We start from the raw sequence: 18,200 nt of genomic DNA, 5'->3' as shown, positions 1-18,200 counted from the left end.
CAGCGGGCGATTTAAAAGTTGTTGGTTGCAGACTGTGAGTGGGGGGAGGGGTCCACCGTATGCTAGTGTGACACTCTTAAGGTGGCACTGAAAATCCAACCCTAGCAGGACGGCAGCGCAAAGACGGGGCAGGACTAGCAGTTTAAATTTTTGATATTCAGTGCCCCCGACTGACAGGGTCACCACACAGTAGCCGCTGATGTCCATTGACTGGGACTTGGACGCCATAGAAATGCGATGGTGCGTTGGCAGAATCGTGAGGGAGTGGCTACGTACCGTGTCGGGGTGGACGAAACTCTCTGTGCTCCCGCTGTCGATCAGGCAACTGGTGGCGCGGCCGTTTACCGCGATATCCATCATGGAGCTGGATAGATGGTGAGGGTGGCCTTGATCCAGCGTCACGGAGGCCAGTATGTGGCTTAGTGAGTCACTATAGTCATCCGCCGAGACGGTGGTCGGTTCCGGTGACGAAATGGCGGTTGAGTGCGTTGGATACGATGGCGGCGGATGCCATGCGGCCGGGGGTACACAAAATGGCGGATAAGATGGCTGCTCCCACGGCCCGCACGCTGCGCTGCTGGCTGGCTTCCCCTTGCAGGCGTTAGCGTAATGGCCTTTCTTCCCGCAGCCCGAGCAGGTAGCTGTCTTAGCTGGGCAGTGCGCTCTGGGATGTTTTAACTGGCCACAGAAATAGCATTTTTGGGCCTGGTTACTGGGCATCGAAGCAGTTCTTACCGGAGGCTGCTGTCTCGGTTGGGTCGCTGCAGCGGTTGGTGCCGGGGGCGGCGGTCCCGTGTCCCACGGTTTCGATTGCCATGTCTCGGCGCCGTTACGGGGGTATGCCTCGAGGTTTCGGTGGGCCTCCTCTAACGAGAGCGCAAGGGCAATGGCCGTCTTCAGGTCGGGTTCCTTGCTTTCTAGCAGTCTCTGCCGGGTGTGGTCTGACTGGAGGCCCCTGACGAAGGCATCACAGGCGAGTCCCTGCGCGTGCTCCACAGCCGTTACCGCTTTACAATCGCAGTCTCTGCAGAGTGCCAGTAGCGCCCGTGCAAATGCCCCTACCGATTCTCCCGGTTGCTGCCTGCGGGATCCCAAGAGGTGTCGGGCGTAAATTGTGTTCACTGGGCGCGTATATTGCCCTTTTAGTAGCTCGAGGGCCGCCACGTACGTATTAGAGTCCCGGATTAGCATATATACTTGATGGCTCACCTGGGCGGTCAAAATTTTCAGTTTGTGATCCTCCTCTGTAACCTGTGAGATTGCGAGGAAGGATTCAAAGCAGCTCAGCCAGTGTTCAAACTTGGCTGATGCACCCACATCTTGAGGGTCGAGGTCCAGGCGTGGTGGTCTGAGGGCTCTCAGCAATGTCTGCTGTATCCGTTGCTGTTGTTGCTCCTCAGGTGTCGCCATTTAACTTTTAGCTAATAAAATTGATACGCTTATCAATTACTTCATAAAAGGTGATGAGTCGAAGAAGAGATGATGAGTCGAAAGAAGAGATGAATAAGGCTTTTATTAGCTAAGAAGAGACCATGCTTCTTCGTGAGTGACTGAACAAGTCTGAACGAAACCCACACAGTGGTGGGTGGAGTCAGCTGAGGCATGCCTCCATACACAGCGCCACCCAGAGGTGGCAATATACAATACAGTGGTTTACCACAGTTACACAGTGGGGGGGTGATGTTACACAGTGGGGGGGTGATGTTACACAGTGGGGGGTGATGTTACACAGTGGGGGGGTGATATTACACAGTGGGGGGGTGATGTTACACAGTGGGGTGGGGGGGTGATGTTTCACAGTGCGGGGGTGATGTTTCACAGTGCGGGGGTGATGTTACACTGTGGGGGGGGTGATGTTACACAGTGGGGGGGGTGATATTACACAGTGGGGGGGTGATGTTACACAGTGGGGGGGGTGATGTTACACAGTGGGGGGGGTGATGTTACACAGTGGGGGGGATGTTACACAGTGGGGGGGTGATGTTACACAGTGGGGGGGGTGATGTTACACAGTGGGGGGGTGATGTTACACATTGGGGGGGTGATGTTACACAGTGGGGGGGTGATGTTACACAGTGGGGGGGGTGATGTTACACAGGGGGGGATGTTACACAGTGGGGGGGTGATGTTACACAGTGGGGGGGGTGATGTTACACAGTGGGGGGGGTGTGATGTTACACAGTGGGGGGGGGATGTTTCACAGTGGGGGGTGATGTTACACAATGGGGGGTGATGTTACACAGTGGGGGGGGATGTTACACAGTGGGGGGGGTGATGTTACACAGTGGGGGGGTGTTACACAGTGGGGGGGGTGATGTTGCACAGTGGGGGGGATGTTACACAGTGGGGGGGTGATGTTACACAGTGGGGGGGGTGTTACACAGTGGGGGGTGATGTTACACAGTGGGGGGGAATGTTACACAGTGGGGGGGTGATGTTACACAGTGGGGGGGTGTTACACAGTGGGGGGGTGATGTTGCACAGTGGGGGGGGGTGTTACACAGTGGGGGAGTGATGTTACACAGTGGGGGGGTGATGTTACACAGTGGGGGGGGCGATGTTACACAGTGGGGGGGTGTTACACAGTGGGGGGGTGATGTTACACAGTGGGGGGGATGTTACACAGTGGGGGGGTGATGTTACACAGTGGGTGGGTGATGTTACACAGTGGGGGGGGCGATGTTACACAGTGGAGGGGGGATGTTACACAGTGGGCGGGGTGACGTTACACAGTGGGGGGGTGATGTTACACAGTGGGGGGGATGTTACACAGTGGAGGGGGGGGTGATGTTACACAGTGGGGAGGTGATGTCACACAGTGGGGGGGGATGTTACACAGTGGGGGGGTGATGCCACACAGTGGGGGGATGTTACACAGTGGGGGGGGTGATGTTACACAGTGGGGGGGTGATGTCACACAGTGGGGGGGTGATGTTACACAGTGGGGGGGTGATGTTACACAGTGGGGGGGTTGATGTTACACAGTGGGGGGGGTGACGTCACACAGTGGGGGGGATGTTACACAGTGGGGGGTGATGTTACACAGTGGGGGGGTGATGTTACACAGTGGGGGGTGATGTTACACAGTCGGGGGGTGATATTACACAGTGGGGGGGTGATGTTACACAGTGGGGGGGGTGATGTTACACAGTGGGGGGTGATGTTACACAGTGGGGGGTGATGTTACACAGTGGGGGGGTGATGTTACACAGTGGGGGGGTGATGTTACACAGTGGGGGGTGATGTTACACAGTGGGGGGTGATGTTACACAGTGGGGGGTGATGTTACACAGTGGGGGGGTGATGTTACACAGTGGGGGGGTGATGTTACACAGTGGGGGGTGATGTTACACAGTGGGGGGTGATGTTACACAGTGGGGGGGGTGATGTTACACAGTGGGGTGGTGATGTTACACAGTGGGGGGGTGATGTTACACAGTGGGGGGGTGATGTTACACAGTGGGGGGGTGATGTTACACAGTGGGGGGTGATGTTACACAGTGGGGGGTGTGATTTTACACAGTGGGGTGGTGATGTTACACAGTGGGGAGGTGATGTCACACAGTGGGGGGGGGGATGTTACACAGTGGGGGGTGATGTTACACAGTGGGGGGGGTGATGTTACACAGTGGGGGGGTGATGTTACACAGTGGGGGGGGTGATGTCACACAGTGGGGGGGATGTTACACAGTGGGGGGTGATGTTACACAGTGGGGGGGGGATGTTACACAGTGGGGGGGTGATGTTACACAGTGGGGGGGGTGATGTTACACAGTGGGGGGTGTGATTTTACACAGTGGGGGGGGATGTTACACAGTGGGGAGGTGATGTCACACAGTGGGGGGGGGATGTTACACAGTGGGGGGTGATGTTACACAATGGGGGGGATGTTACACAGTGGGGGGTGATGTTACACAGTGGGGGGGTGATGTTACACAGTGGGGGGGTGATGTTACACAGTGGGGGGGGTGATGTTACACAGTGGGGGGGGATGTTACACAGTGGGGGGTGATGTTACACAGTGGGGGGGTGATGTTACACAGTGGGGGGGTGATGTTACACAGTGGGGGGGTGATGTTACACAGTGGGGGGGTGATGTCACACAGTGGGGGGGTGATGTTACACAGTGGGGGGGGTGATGTCACACAGTGGGGGGGATGTTACACAGTGGGGGGTGATGTTACACAGTGGGGGGGTGATGTTACACAGTGGGGGGGTAATGTTACACAGTGGGGGGTGGTGATGTTACACAGTGGGGGGGTGATATTACACAGTGGGGGGGTGATGTTACACAGTGGGGGGGTGATGTTACACAGTGGGGGGGTGATGTTACACAGTGGGGGGTGATGTTACACAGTGGGGGGGTGATGTTACACAGTGGGGGGTGATGTTACACAGTGGGGGGATGTTACACAGTGGGGGGGGTGATGTTACACAGTGGGGGGGTGATGTTACACAGTGGGGGGGTGATGTTACACAGTGGGGGGGGTGATGTTACACAGTGGGGGGGTGATGTTACACAGTGGGGTGTGATGTTACACAGTGGGGGGGTGATGTTACACAGTGGGGGGGGTGATGTTACACAGTGGGGGGGTGATGTTACACAGTGGGGGGGTGATGTTACACAGTGGGGGGGTGATGTTACACAGTGGGGGGGTGATGTTACACAGTGGGGGGGGTGATGTTACACAGTGGGGGGGTGATGTTACACTGTGGGGGGTGATGTTACACAGTGGGGGGGTGATGTTACACAGTGGGGGGGGTGATGTTACACAGTGGGGGGGTGATGTTACACAGTGTGGGGGTGATGTTACACAGTGGGGGGGGTGATGTTACACAGTGGGGGGGTGATGTTACACAGTGGGGGGGGTGATGTTACACAGTGGGGGGGTTGATGTTACACAGTGGGGGGGTGACGTTACACAGTGGGGGGGGTGATGTTACACAGTGGGGGGTGATGTTACACAGTGGGGGGGTGATGTTACACAGTGGGGGGGGTGATGTTACACAGTGGGGGGGGATGTTACACAGTGGGGGGGTGATGTTACACAGTGGGGGGGGTGATGTTACACAGTGGGGGGGTGATGTTACACAGTGGGGGGGGTGATGTTACACAGTGGGGGGGGTGATGTTACACAGTGGGGGGGTGATGTTACACAGTGGGGGGGTGATGTTACACAGTGGGGGGGTGATGTTACACAGCGGGGGTGTGATGTTACACAGCGGGGGGGTGATGTTACACAGCGGGGGGGTGATGTTACACAGTGGGGGGGTGATGTTACACAGTGGGGGGGTGATGTTACACAGTGGGGGGGGTGATGTTACACAGTGGGGGGGTGATGTTACACAGTGGGGGGGGTGATGTTACACAGTGGGGTGGTGATGTTACACAGTGGGGGGGTGATGTTACACAGTGGGGGGGTGATGTTACACAGTGGGGGGGTGATGTTACACAGTGGGGGGGGTGATGTTACACAGTGGGGGGTGATGTTACACAGTGGGGGGGTGATGTTACACAGTGGGGGGGTGATGTTACACAGTGGGGGGGTGATGTTACACAGTGGGGGGGGTGATATTACACAGTGGGGGGGGTGATGTTACACAGTGGGGGGTGATGTTACACAGTGGGGGGGTGATGTTACACAGTGGGGGGGGTGATATTACACAGTGGGGGGGGTGATGTTACACAGTGGGTGGGGTGATATTACACAGTGGGGGGGTTAAGTTACACAGTGGGCGGGTGATGTTACACAGTGGGGGGGGTGATGTTACACAGTGGGGGGGGGATGTTACACAGTGGGGGGGGTGATGTTACACAGTGGGGGGGGTGATATTACACAGTGGGGGGGTTAAGTTACACAGTGGGCGGGTGATGTTACACAGTGGGGGGGGTGATGTTACACAGTGGGGGGGGATGTTACACAGTGGGGGGGGTGATGTTACACAGTGGGGGGGGATGTTACACAGTGGGGGGGTGATGTTACACAGTGGGGGGGGTGATGTTACACAGTGGGGGGGATGTTACACAGTGGGGGGTGATGTTACACAGTGGGGGGGGTGATGTTACACAGTGGGGGGCTGATGTTACACAGTGGGGGGGGTGATGATACACAGTGGGGGGTGATGTTACACAGTGGGGGGGATGTTACACAGTGGGGGGTGATGTTACACAGTGGGGGGGTGATGTTACACAGTGGGGGGGGTGATGTTACACAGTGGGGGGCTGATGTTACACAGTGGGGGGGGTGATGATACACAGTGGGGGGTGATGTTACACAGTGGGGGGGTGATGTTACACAGTGGGGGGGTGATGATACACAGTGGGGGGGTGATGATACACAGTGGGGGGGTGATGTTACACAGTGGGGGGGTGATGATACACAGTGGGGGGGGTGATGTTACACAGTGGGGTGGTGATGTTACACAGTGGGGGGGGTGATGTTACACAGTGGGGGGGTGATGTTACACAGTGGGGGGGGTGATGTTACACAATGGGTTGGTGATGTTACACAGTGGGGGGGTGATGTTACACAGTGGGGGGTGATGTTACACAGTGGGGGGGTGATGTTACACAGTGGGGGGGCGATGTTACACAGTGGGGGGTGATGTTACACAGTGGGGGGGTGATGATACACAGTGGGGGGGGTGATGTTACACAGTGGGGTGGTGATGTTACACAGTGGGGGGGGTGATGTTACACAGTGGGGGGGTGATGTTACACAGTGGGGGGGGTGATGTTACACAATGGGGGGGCGATGTTACACAGTGGGGGGTGATGTTACACAGTGGGGGGGTGATGATACACAGTGGGGGGGCGATGTTACACAGTGGGGGGTGATGTTACACAGTGGGGGGGTGATGATACACAGTGGGGGGGGTGATGTTACACAGTGGGGTGGTGATGTTACATAGTGGGGGGGTGATGTTACACAGTGGGGGGGTGATGTTACACAGTGGGGGGGTGATGATACACAGTGGGGGGGGTGATGTTACACAGTGGGGTGGTGATGTTACACAGTGGGGGGGTGATGTTACACAGTGGGGGGGTGATGTTACACAGTGGGGGGGCGATGTTACACAGTGGGGGGTGATGTTACACAGTGGGGGGGTGATGTTACACAGTGGGGGGGGTGATGTTACACAGTGGGTTGGTGATGTTACACAGTGGGGGGGTGATGTTACACAGTGGGGGGGTGATGTTACACAGTGGGGGGGTGATGTTACACAGTGGGGTGGTGATGTTACACTGTGGGGGGGTGATGTTACACAGTGGGGGGGGTGATGTTACACAATGGGTTGGTGATGTTACACAGTGGGGGGGCGATGTTACACAGTGGGGGGTGATGTTACACAGTGGGGGGGTGATGTTACACAGTGGGGGGGGTGATGTTACACAGTGGGTTGGTGATGTTACACAGTGGGGGGGTGATGTTACACAGTGGGGGGGGTGATGTTACACAGTGGGGGGGTGATGTTTCACAGTGGGTTGGTGATGTTACACAGTGGGGGGTGATGTTACACAGTGGGGGGGTGATGTTACACAGTGGGGGGGGTGATGTTACACAGTGGGGGGGTGATGTTACACAGTGGGGGGGTGATGTTACACAGTGGGGGGGTGATGTTACACAGTGGGGGGGTGATGTTACACAGTGGGGGGGATGTTACACAGTGGGGGGGATGTTACACAGTGGGGGGGGTGATGTTACACAGTGGGGGGGTGATGTTACACAGTGGGGGGTGATGTTACACAGTGGGGGGGATGTTACACAGTGGGGGGGGTGATGTTACACAGTGGGGGGGGTGATGTTACACAGTGGGGGGGGTGATGTTACACAGTGGGGGGGTGATGTTACACAGTGGGGGGGTGATGTTACACAGTGGGGGGGTGATGTTACACAGTGGGTGGGGTGATGTTACACAGTGGGGGGGTGATGTTACACAGTGGGGGGGGTGATGTTACACAGTGGGGGGGTGATGTTACACAGTGGGGGGGATGTTACACAGTTGGGGGGTGATGTTACACAGTGGGGGGTGATGTTACACAGTGGGGGGGATGTTACACAGTGGGGGGGGTGATGTTACACAGTGGGGGGGTGATGTTACACAGTGGGGGGGGTGATGTTACACAGTGGGGGGGGTGATGTTACACAGTGGGGGGGTGATGTTACACAGTGGGGGGGTGATGTTACACAGTGGGGGGGCGATGTTACACCGTGGGGGGGTGATGTTACACAGTGGGGGGGGTGATGTTACACAGTGGGGGGGGTGATGTTACACAGTGGGGGGGTGATGTTACACCGTGGGGGGGTGATGTTACACAGTGGGGGGGTGATGTTACACAGTGGGGGTGTGATGTTACACAGTGGGGGGGTGATGTTACACAGTGGGGGTGTGATGTTACACAGTGGGGGGGTGATGTTACACAGTGGGGGGGATGTTACACAGTGGGGGGTGATGTTACACAGTGGGGTGGTGATGTTACACAGTGGGGGGGTGATGTTACACAGTGGGGGGTGATGCGCTATCAATTACTCATAAAAGACTGAGAGTTAGAAGAGTAACCAAAGGCTTTTATTAACAACAGAATGGAGGTCTGCCTCGCGTGGTCGACCGGTCCATGATACTAAGGGCTGGGGAGCAGTCACCTTTATACTAGGACCTGTGGGAGGAGTCAGCCGAGGCATGTCCAGGCATGTACACAGTGGAATACAAACAGGACAAACAAGAATACAAACAGTGGTTTACCACATTCACCCCTTGTTTAAAATTGAGTCCGGCGGGGTGAAGTGTATTAAAAGTTAATGTATTGGAGTCTCTCCGGAGGTCTTGTCTGCCGCTGTGATCGGCGTGGCGACGGCAGGGGTAGTGAAGTTTCCGGCGTCGAGTCCAGCGTAGGCTGTGGCACAGGCGTGTCGTCCTCGTAGATGTCGAGCGGGTCGCGGGGCCCAGGCCTGCCGTCTGCTGGGGCTGGATATCGGATCGTGGGGGGGGGTGGTCGTGGGTAGTGGGTTACTGCGGCCCCCGAGGGTGCAAGGTCTCTTATGGAGACTGTGTCCTCCCGCCCGTCCGGGTATGCGATGTAAGCATACTGGGGGTTGGCGTGGAGGAGGTCGACCCTCTCGACCAGGGGGTCCGTTTTATGGGTCCTCACGTGTCTTCTCAGTAGGACCGGCCCTGGGGACGTCAGCCATGGCGGTAGCGATGTCCCCGATGTGGACTTCCTTGGGAAGACAAACATTTTCTCATGAGGGGTGGCATTAGTGGCAGTGCAGAGCAGTGACCGAATAGAGTGGAGTGCATCGGGGAGCACATCCTGCCAGCGGGAGGTTGGAAGGCCCCTAGACTTTAAGGCTAGCAGGACGGCCTTCCAAACTGTCGCATTTTCTCTTTCCACCTGTCCGTTCCCCCGGGGGTTGTAACTGGTGGTCCTGCTTGTGGCAATACCCCTAGTTAGCAGGTACTGACGGAGTTCGGCGCTCATAAACGATGAGCCCCGGTCGCTATGGATATAGCTGGGGAAGCCGAACAGGGTGAAGAGGTTGTTCAGACATTTAATGACCGTGGCACTGGTCATGTCCGGGCAGGGGAAGGCGAACGGGAAACGGGAGTACTCATCAATAATATTGAGGAAGTACACATTGCGGTCGGAGGAGGGGAGAGGCCCTTTAAAATCGACGCTCAGGCGCTCGAAGGGGCGAGTGGCTTTTATCAGGTGGGCCCTGTCTGGTCTATAAAAGTGCGGTTTGCACTCAGCGCAGACTTGGCAGTTCCTGGTCATGGTCCTGACCTCCTCAATAGAGTAAGGCAGGTTGCGGGCCTTGATGAAGTGGAAGAACCTGGTGACCCCCGGGTGGCAGAGGTCATTGTGGAGGGCCCGCAGTCTATCGATCTGCGCGCTGGCGCAGGTGCCACGCGATAGCGCATCCGGGGGTTCATTTAGCTTCCCGGGCCGGTACAAGATCTCGTAGTTGTAGGTGGAAAGTTCGATTCTCCACCTCAAGATCTTGTCATTTTTGATTTTGCCCCTCTGCTTGTTGTTAAACATAAAAGCAACTGAACGCTGGTCAGTGAGCAGGGTAAATCGTTTTCCGGTCAGGTAGTGCCTCCAATGACGCACAGCCTCCACAATCGCCTGGGCCTCCTTCTCAACAGCGGAGTGTCTGGTCTCCGGGCCTTGGAGGGTTCGTGAAAAGAAGGCCACGGGTCTCCCCGCCTGATTGAGGGTAGCGGCCAGGGCAAAGTCGGACGCATCGCTTTCCACCTGGAAGGGGATGGATTCGTCCACTGTGTGCATGGTGGCTTTGGCAATGTCCTCCTTGATACGGTGGAAGGCTAAGCGGGCCTCTGCCGTCAAGGGAAAAGAGGTGGACTTGATCAGCGGACGGGCCTTGTCCGCATAGTAGGGGACCCACTGGGTGTAATAGGAGAAAAACCCTAGGCACCTCTTCAGGGCCTTGAGGCAGTGGGGCAGTGGAAGTTCCATAAGGGGACGCATCCGGTCGGGGTCGGGGCCGATGACTCCGTGTTCCACAACACAGCCAAGGATGGCGAGGCGGTTTGTGCGGAATATGCACTTCTCCTTGTTATATGTCAGGTTTAGGAGTTGGGCGGTGCGGAGGAATTTTTCGAGGTTTGCGTCATGGTCCTGCAAGTCACGGCCGCAGATGGTCACATTGTCCAGATATGGGAAAGTGGCCTGCAACGCAGTTTGATCTACCATCCGGTCCATCTCCCTTTGGAAGACGGAGACCCCGTTGGTGACGCCAAAGGGAACCCTAAGGAAGTGATAGAGGCGGCCGTTTGCCTCAAAGGCAGTGTACTGGCGGTCCTCAGGGCGGATGGGGAGCTGGTGGTACGCTGATTTCAGGTCAATGGTCGAGAAGACGCGGTACTGCGCGATCTGGTTGGCCATATCAGCTATACGGGGGAGTGGGTAGGCGTCCAGCAGGGTGTAGCGATTTATTGTCTGGCTGTAGTCGATGACCAGGCGCTGCTTCTCGCCGGTCTTAACGACCACAACCTGGGCTCGCCAGGGGCTGGTGCTGCCCTCAATAATCCCTTCTTTCAGGAGCCGCTCCACTTCGGTTTTAATGAAAACCCTAACCCCGGCATTGTATCGCCTGCTCTTTGTGGCGATGGGCTTACAGTCGGGGGTGAGGTTAGCAAACAGTTGGGGGGGGTGACTCTGAGTGTGGAGAGGTTGCACCTGGTGCGCGGCGGGCAGTTTGGAAGCTGCTGGCTGCGGACTGTGAGTGGGGGTAGGGGTCCACCGTACGCCATCGTAACACTTTTAAGGTGGCACTGAAAATCTAACCCCAGCAGGACGGCAGCGCAGAGGTCAGGCAGGACCAGAAGTTTAAAATGATCGTACACGGTCCCGTCTACTACAAGTGTCACCACGCAGTAGCCGCCGATGTCCGCCGACTGGGACTCGGAGGCCATAGAAATCCGCTGTTGCGCAGGCAGGACTGGGAGAGAGCAACGCCGCACCGTGTCGGGGTGGATGAAGCTCTCCGTGCTCCCAGAGTCAAAAAGGCAGATTGTATCGTGACCATTTACCTTAATGTCCATTGTGGAACTGGCCAGTTGGTGCGGTCTCGCTTGGTCCAGTGTAACGGATGCCAGCGTAGGGGTCGGTGTGTCGCTGCGGGTATCAGATGAGGCGGTGTCGGGGGCCTGCTGCGTCCCGGCTGTCGTCCAAGATGGCGGCGTCCATGATCCCCATGTGGCTGGAGGCGTCCAAAATGGCTGCTGTACCGGTGATTCGCACATGGCCGGGGAGGTCCAAGATGGCGGCCCGCATGGCCCACACGCGGCGCTGCTGGGGTTCGGGGTGGCTTTGGCCCTGCAGACGCTAGCGTAGTGTCCCTTCTTCCCGCAGCCCGAGCAGATCGCGTTTTTCGCCGGGCAGCGCGCTCTGGGGTGTTTTGCCTGGCCACAGAAGTAGCATTTCTGGCCTTGGGGCACTGCTGTCTGGCCTTGGGACACTGCTGCGGTAGTTGGGCCGTTGTTGGGGTGTGGCTGGGGTGGCACGGCGCTATGAGGCGGTCCTACCGTGTCCCAGGCTGTCATTCCCCGCGGCGTCCACGGTGCAGAGGAGTAGGCATCCATGCCCTGGTAGGCTGCATCCAACGATAGTGCGAGTTCAGAGGCCTTGTTGAGGTCGAGGTTACTCTGCTCCAACAGTCGCTGTCGGGTGTAATTGGATCTGTGGCCCGCTACAAAAGCGTCCCGGATAAGTTCCTCTGTGTACACGGCGGCCTTTACATCCTTACAACCACAGGCCCGGCCAAGCACAGACAGTGCCTGAAGGTATTCCACGGTCGATTCCCCAGGTTGTTGTTTACGACTCCCCAGGAGGTGCCTGGCGTACACTTCGTTCACTGGGCGCGTGTACTGGTCCTTGAGGAGCTTGATAGCGTCCGCGTAGGAGGTCGCGTCTTGGATGACCGAGTACACTCGGTGGTTCACTTTGGAGGTCAGGACATCCAGTTTGTCCTCGTCCGATTTGATTGCTTCGGAGGCGGTCAGGAATTTTTCGAAACACTTAAGCCAGTGAGTAAACTTGGTGGATGAGTCCGCCTCCCGATGATCTAAGTCCAGGCATGCTGGTGTGAGGATCTTCTCCATTATAAAAATGTTGTTAATAAAATTGATGCGCTATCAATTACTCATAAAAGACTGAGAGTTAGAAGAGTAACCAAAGGCTTTTATTAACAACAGAATGGAGGTCTGCCTCGCGTGGTCGACCGGTCCATGATACTAAGGGCTGGGGAGCAGTCACCTTTATACTAGGACCTGTGGGAGGAGTCAGCCGAGGCATGTCCAGGCATGTACACAGTGGAATACAAACAGGACAAACAGGAATACAAACAGTGGTTTACCACAGGGGGGGTGATGTTACACAGTGGGGGGGTGATGTTACACAGTGGGGGGGGTGATGTTACACAGTGGGGGGGTGATGTTACACAGTGGGGGGGGGTGATGTTACACAGTGGGGGGGGTGATGTTACACAGTGGGGGGGTTGATGTTACACAGTGGGGGGTTGATGTTACACAGTGGGGGGTGATGTTACACAGTGGGGGGGTGATGTTACACAGTGGGGGGGGTGATGTTACACAGTGGGGGGGGTGATGTTACACAGTGGGGGGGGTGATGTTACACAGTGTGGGGGTGATGTTACACAGTGGGGGGGTGCTGTTACACAGTGGGGGGGGGTGATGTTACACAGTGGGGGGGTGATGTTACACAGTGGGGGGGTGATGTTACACAGTGGGGGTGTGATGTTACACAGTGGGGGGGTGATGTTACACAGTGGGGGGGTGATGTTACACACTGGGGGGGGTGATGTTACACAGTGGGGGGGTGATGTTACACAGTGGGGGGGTGATGTTACACAGTGGGGGGGTGATGTTACACAGTGGGGGTGTGATGTTACACAGTGGGGGGGTGATGTTACACAGTGGGGGGGTGATGTTACACAGTGGGGGGGGTGATGTTACACAGTGGGGGTGTGATGTTACACAGTGGGGGGGTGATGTTACACAGTGGGGGGGGTGATGTTACACAGTGGGGGGGGTGATGTTACACAGTGGGTGGGGTGATGTTACACAGTGGGGGTGTGATGTTACACAGTGGGGGGGTGATGTTACACAGTGGGGGGGTGATGTTACGCAGTGGGGGGGTGATGTTTTCCCCACTACCGATGTCAGGCTTACCGGTCTATAATTCCCCGTTTTTTTCTTTACCACCTTTTCTAAATTGTGGGGTTACATTCGCTACCCTCCAATCCATGTGATATGTTCCAGAATCTGTAGAATTTTGGAAGATGACCAGCAATGCATCTATTATTTCTAGGGCCACTTCCTTAAGTAGCCTAGGATGTAGATTATCAGGCCCTGGGGATTTATCGGCCTTCAATCCCGTCAATTTACCTAACACCATTTCCCTACAAATACTGATTTCATTCAGTTCCTCCCTCTCATTAGACCCTATGTTCCCTGACATCTCTGGGAGGTTATTTGTGTCCTCCTTTGTGAAGACAGACCCAAAGTATGCATTTAATTGGTCTGCCATGTCTTTGTTCCCCATTCTAAATTCCCCTGATTCTGACTGCAGGGACCTACGCTTGACTTTAACAATCTTTTTCTCATCACATATCTATCGAAGCTTTTACAGTCAGTTTTTAATGTTCCCTGCGAGCTTACTCTCATACTCTATTTTCCCCCTCTTAATTAATCCCTTTGTCCTCCTTTGCTGAATCCTATACTTCTCCCAATCCTCAGCTTTGCTGCTTTTTCTGGCCAATTTTTATGTCCTCTCCTTGGATCTTATGCTATCCCTAATTTCCCTTGTTAGCCAATGTTGAGTCACATTTTTTGTTTTATTTTTATGCCAAACAGGGATGAACAAATTCTATAGTTCATCCATGTGATCTTTAAATTTTTGCCATTGCTGATTCACCGTCAACCCTTTAAGTAACATTCCCCAATCCATCCTAGCCAAATCACGCCTCATACCATCATAGTTTCCTTTATTTAAAATCAGCACCCAAGTCTCTGAGTCAACTACTTCACTCTCCATTTTAATGAAGAATTCCATCATAATATGATCGCTCCTCCCCAAGGGGCCTCACACAACAAGATTGCTAATTAATCCTTTTTCATTACATAATACCCAGTCTAAGATGGCCTGATCTCTAGTTGGTTCCTCGACATATTGGTCCAGGAAACCATCCCGTATACACTCTAGGAATTCCTCTTCCACAGTATTGTTACTAAATTGTTTAGACCAAAGTATATGTAGATTAAAATTACCCATGATAACTGCAGTGCCCTTATTGCACACATCTCTAATTTCCCATTTAATGCCATCCCAAACCTCAGCATTACTGTTTGGGGGTCTGTATACAACTCCCACTTATGTTTTCTGCCCCCTGGTATTTCTCAGCTCTACCCATACAGATTCCACATCATCAGAGCTAATATCCTTCCTTACTATTGTGTTAATCTTCTCTTAACCAGCAATGCTACCCCACCTCCTTTTCCTTTTTGCCTGTCCTTCCTGAATATTGAATACCCCTGGGTGTTGAATTCCCAGCATTGGTCACCCTGGAGCCATGTCTCCGTAATCCCAATTATATCATATCCGTTTACATCTATTTGCGCAGCTAATTCATCCACCTTATTACGAATGTTCCTCGCATTAAGACACACAGCCTTCAGGCTTGTTTTTTTAACACTCTTAGACCTTTTAGAATTATTGTTTACTGCGGCCATGTTTGATTTACACCCTGGATTTCGCTGACTTCCACTTTTGCTTTTCTCCTTCCTGTCTTTTGCTTCTATCCTTGCTTCCCTTTCCTCTGTTTCCCTGCACAGGTTCCCAACCCCCTGCCATTTTAGTTTAAACCCTCCCTAACAGCACTAGCAAACACTCCCCCAGGACATTGGTCCCGGTCCTGCCCATGTGCAAACCGTCCAGTTTGTACTGGTCCCACCTCCCCCAGAACCGATTCCAATGCCCCAAGAATTTGAATCCCTCCCCCTTGCACCATTCCTCTACCCACGTATTCATCTGAAATATCCTTCTATTTCTACTCTGCCTAGCACATGTCACTGGTAGCAATCCTGAGATTACTACCTTTGAGGTCCTATTTTTTAATTTACCTCCTAACTCCCTATATTCAGCTTTTAGGACCTCATCACGTTTTTTACCAGGAGACTCAGCAAACCCTAGGTGCAGGACACCGTGGGCTCAATGAAACTGTTCTGCGGGCCGTACGTTTGACTCTCCTGAGATAGACTATAACAACAAACTACACAACATCCTATCCGTGCAGGCTGGGTACTAGATTTTAACTTCAGACACAAACCAAAACCTAGACCAAAATACAGGATGTTTGTTCCAGCGATTTGCAGCCAAACAGGACCACCCTCCTTTGTTGTATGTTCCACAGGAGGAGCTCAAACCCCCCAGACTCAAAAGGAGCTCAAGAGGGTCTCAGGGTGAGTGTCTCGAACGACCAGACCAACTGAAAAACTAGAGATCTCTCTGAATTGGAGACACAAAGATCTGTAGGAAAGGAATTTGATACTCACCATTGCTCTTCAACTGTGAAAGATCCTTCTTGAAATCAGCGTCTGATGTTTTCATTGCATGGAACATCTGGGAAACTGAAATGGAAACAAGGCTTTGACTCTCACACATTAGCATAGACTGGATTTGCCTCCTCTGTACATCATGGAGAAAATTGCACGATGAGGCCAGCCTTTGTGTTCCCATCCCAAACTCAATTTCCCCTCCCACAATGCCCCCGTTGGGATTGCTGTGAGACACCCCTTCCACACCCACCACACGGAAATTATAGCAAGGTGGCCGGGCCTGGCAAACTGTCCATTTTCCAAACTTCAACCGTAGCAGCAGGGATAGAAAATCAGTTGATGGCAGGAATCAAAGGGTTTGGTTTAATGGGCGTTACTCAGATTGGAGAAGTGTTGGAAGTGGTGTCCCAGGAGCCAGAGCTGGGTCCACTGTTGTTCCTGGTTCAGATGATTTGGAATATGGCACAGAGCTCAATCCCACAATGACCAAAGACACAAAAATAAGGGTTTTGCAAAGAGTGACATAGAATGTAACAGATTTCCGGAGGTCAGACAGGTTAGTGAAATGGGCAGACAGGTGGCAGATACAATTTCATGTGGAGAAGTGTGAGATGAGAGGCGAGAGAGAAACCAGGATGTTACAAAGCTGTTACTCTAAGATCTGTTGTGGGGATTTATTGGAAACTATAATTAAGGACAGAGTAACTGAGCATTTAGTGAAATTTGAGCTTATTAGAGAGAGCCAGCATGGACTTGTGAAGCGTAGGACATGTTTAACGGACCGAATTGACTTCTTTGAGGAAGTAACTAAAGTAGTAGACAGGGGAATGTCTATGGATATCGTTTATATGGACATCAAGAAGGCATTTGATAAGGTTCCACATAAGAGGGTGTTAGCTAAAATTAAAGCTCATGCAATTGAAGGAAAATTATTGACCTGGTTAGGAGATTGGTTGGGCGGTTGAAGACAGAGAGTTGGGATAATGGTTATGAACTTTAATTGAAAGGAAATGACTAGTGATGTTCCACAAGGATCTGTGCTGGGGCCTCAACTGTTTACTATATTAATGACTTAGATAGAGAGCCATAGATCCAAGTTTGCCCATGTGGTAAACCACTTTTATCGTTCACTACCGTTACACTATGGTTATCACTGTTATATCGTTACACTATGGTTATCACTGTTTACACTGTTGTATCACTACACGAGGTCGCCTCTTGCCACGCTGTTATACCTGGGCTGACCACTGCTGACTCCGCCCATAGCTCCGCCTACTGGCCCAGGTATAAAGGTGGTCGACTGGCTGGTATTCCTCCTTGTTGGATCCGATCACCCACGAGGGTGGGCTCTGTTATTTAGCCAATAAAAACCTATAGTTACTTTCTTAACTCGTCGCTTTTCATTGGATGAATTGATAGGTATATCAATTTTATTGGCTAAATTTTAAAAATGTCTAAAGAACCGTCAGACCAGTCAGACGCCCAGCGACAACAGCCACAGCAGCCGGCCTGGCTGCGAGCCCTCCGACCGCCGTACCTGGATCTAAACCCACAGGCAGCAAACTCAGCCCTCGACTTCAAACACTGGCTGAGCTGTTTCAAATCCTACCTGGGAGAATCCGGCGTGCCTCAGAGATCCAAACTAAGAGTGCTGACCGCCCAAGTGAGCCCTAAAGTATTCGCACTCATACAGGACCTTACTACATACGAGGCCGCCATCAACCTGCTGAAACAGCAGTACTGGAGCCCGGTAAATTCTATGTATGCCAGACACCTCCTAAGATCCCGCCCGCAACAGCCAGGAGAGTCTGTAGATGAATTTTTACGGGCGCTACAAACACTCGGCAGGGACTGTGACTTTAAAGCGGTAACGGCTGCAGAAAATACTGAAGAGAATATCCGCGATGCCTTCGTGAAAGGCCTTCGGTCCGACTACTCATGGCAAAGACTGCTCGAATCAAAGGACCTCGACCTGAACACAGCTGCAGCCCTCGCCCGCTCCCTGGAAGTGGCCCATCGGGACCTCGAGGCGTATTCCAGGTACTGTACTGCGCGACCCTGGGACTCCGGCCCGACCCCGGCCGCAATACCCCTCG

General features: G+C 53.8%; 1 protein-coding gene across 1 annotated transcript in view; it reads right to left on the bottom strand.

The window, feature by feature from the left end:
- LOC147097548 (CD209 antigen-like protein C) overlaps positions 1-16,232 on the bottom strand; it is an 84,072-nt gene extending 67,840 nt beyond the window's left edge. Inside the window, exon 1 of the mRNA XM_085971484.1 lies at positions 16,102-16,232. Within this exon, the coding sequence (XP_085827610.1) occupies positions 16,102-16,216 (115 nt within the window). The 5' untranslated portion in view covers positions 16,217-16,232. The remainder of the gene's footprint in view (positions 1-16,101) is intronic.
- Between the last annotated feature and the right edge of the window lie 1,968 nt (positions 16,233-18,200).

The sequence above is a fragment of the Somniosus microcephalus genome, chromosome 31, assembly GCF_052327205.1.
Source record: "Somniosus microcephalus isolate GS21.2 chromosome 31, FLI_Smic_1.0, whole genome shotgun sequence".
Classification (NCBI taxonomy): Eukaryota; Metazoa; Chordata; class Chondrichthyes; order Squaliformes; family Somniosidae; genus Somniosus; species Somniosus microcephalus.
Note: the sequence above shows the minus strand (reverse complement) of the source record. Positions and strands in the feature narration are given on the sequence as shown.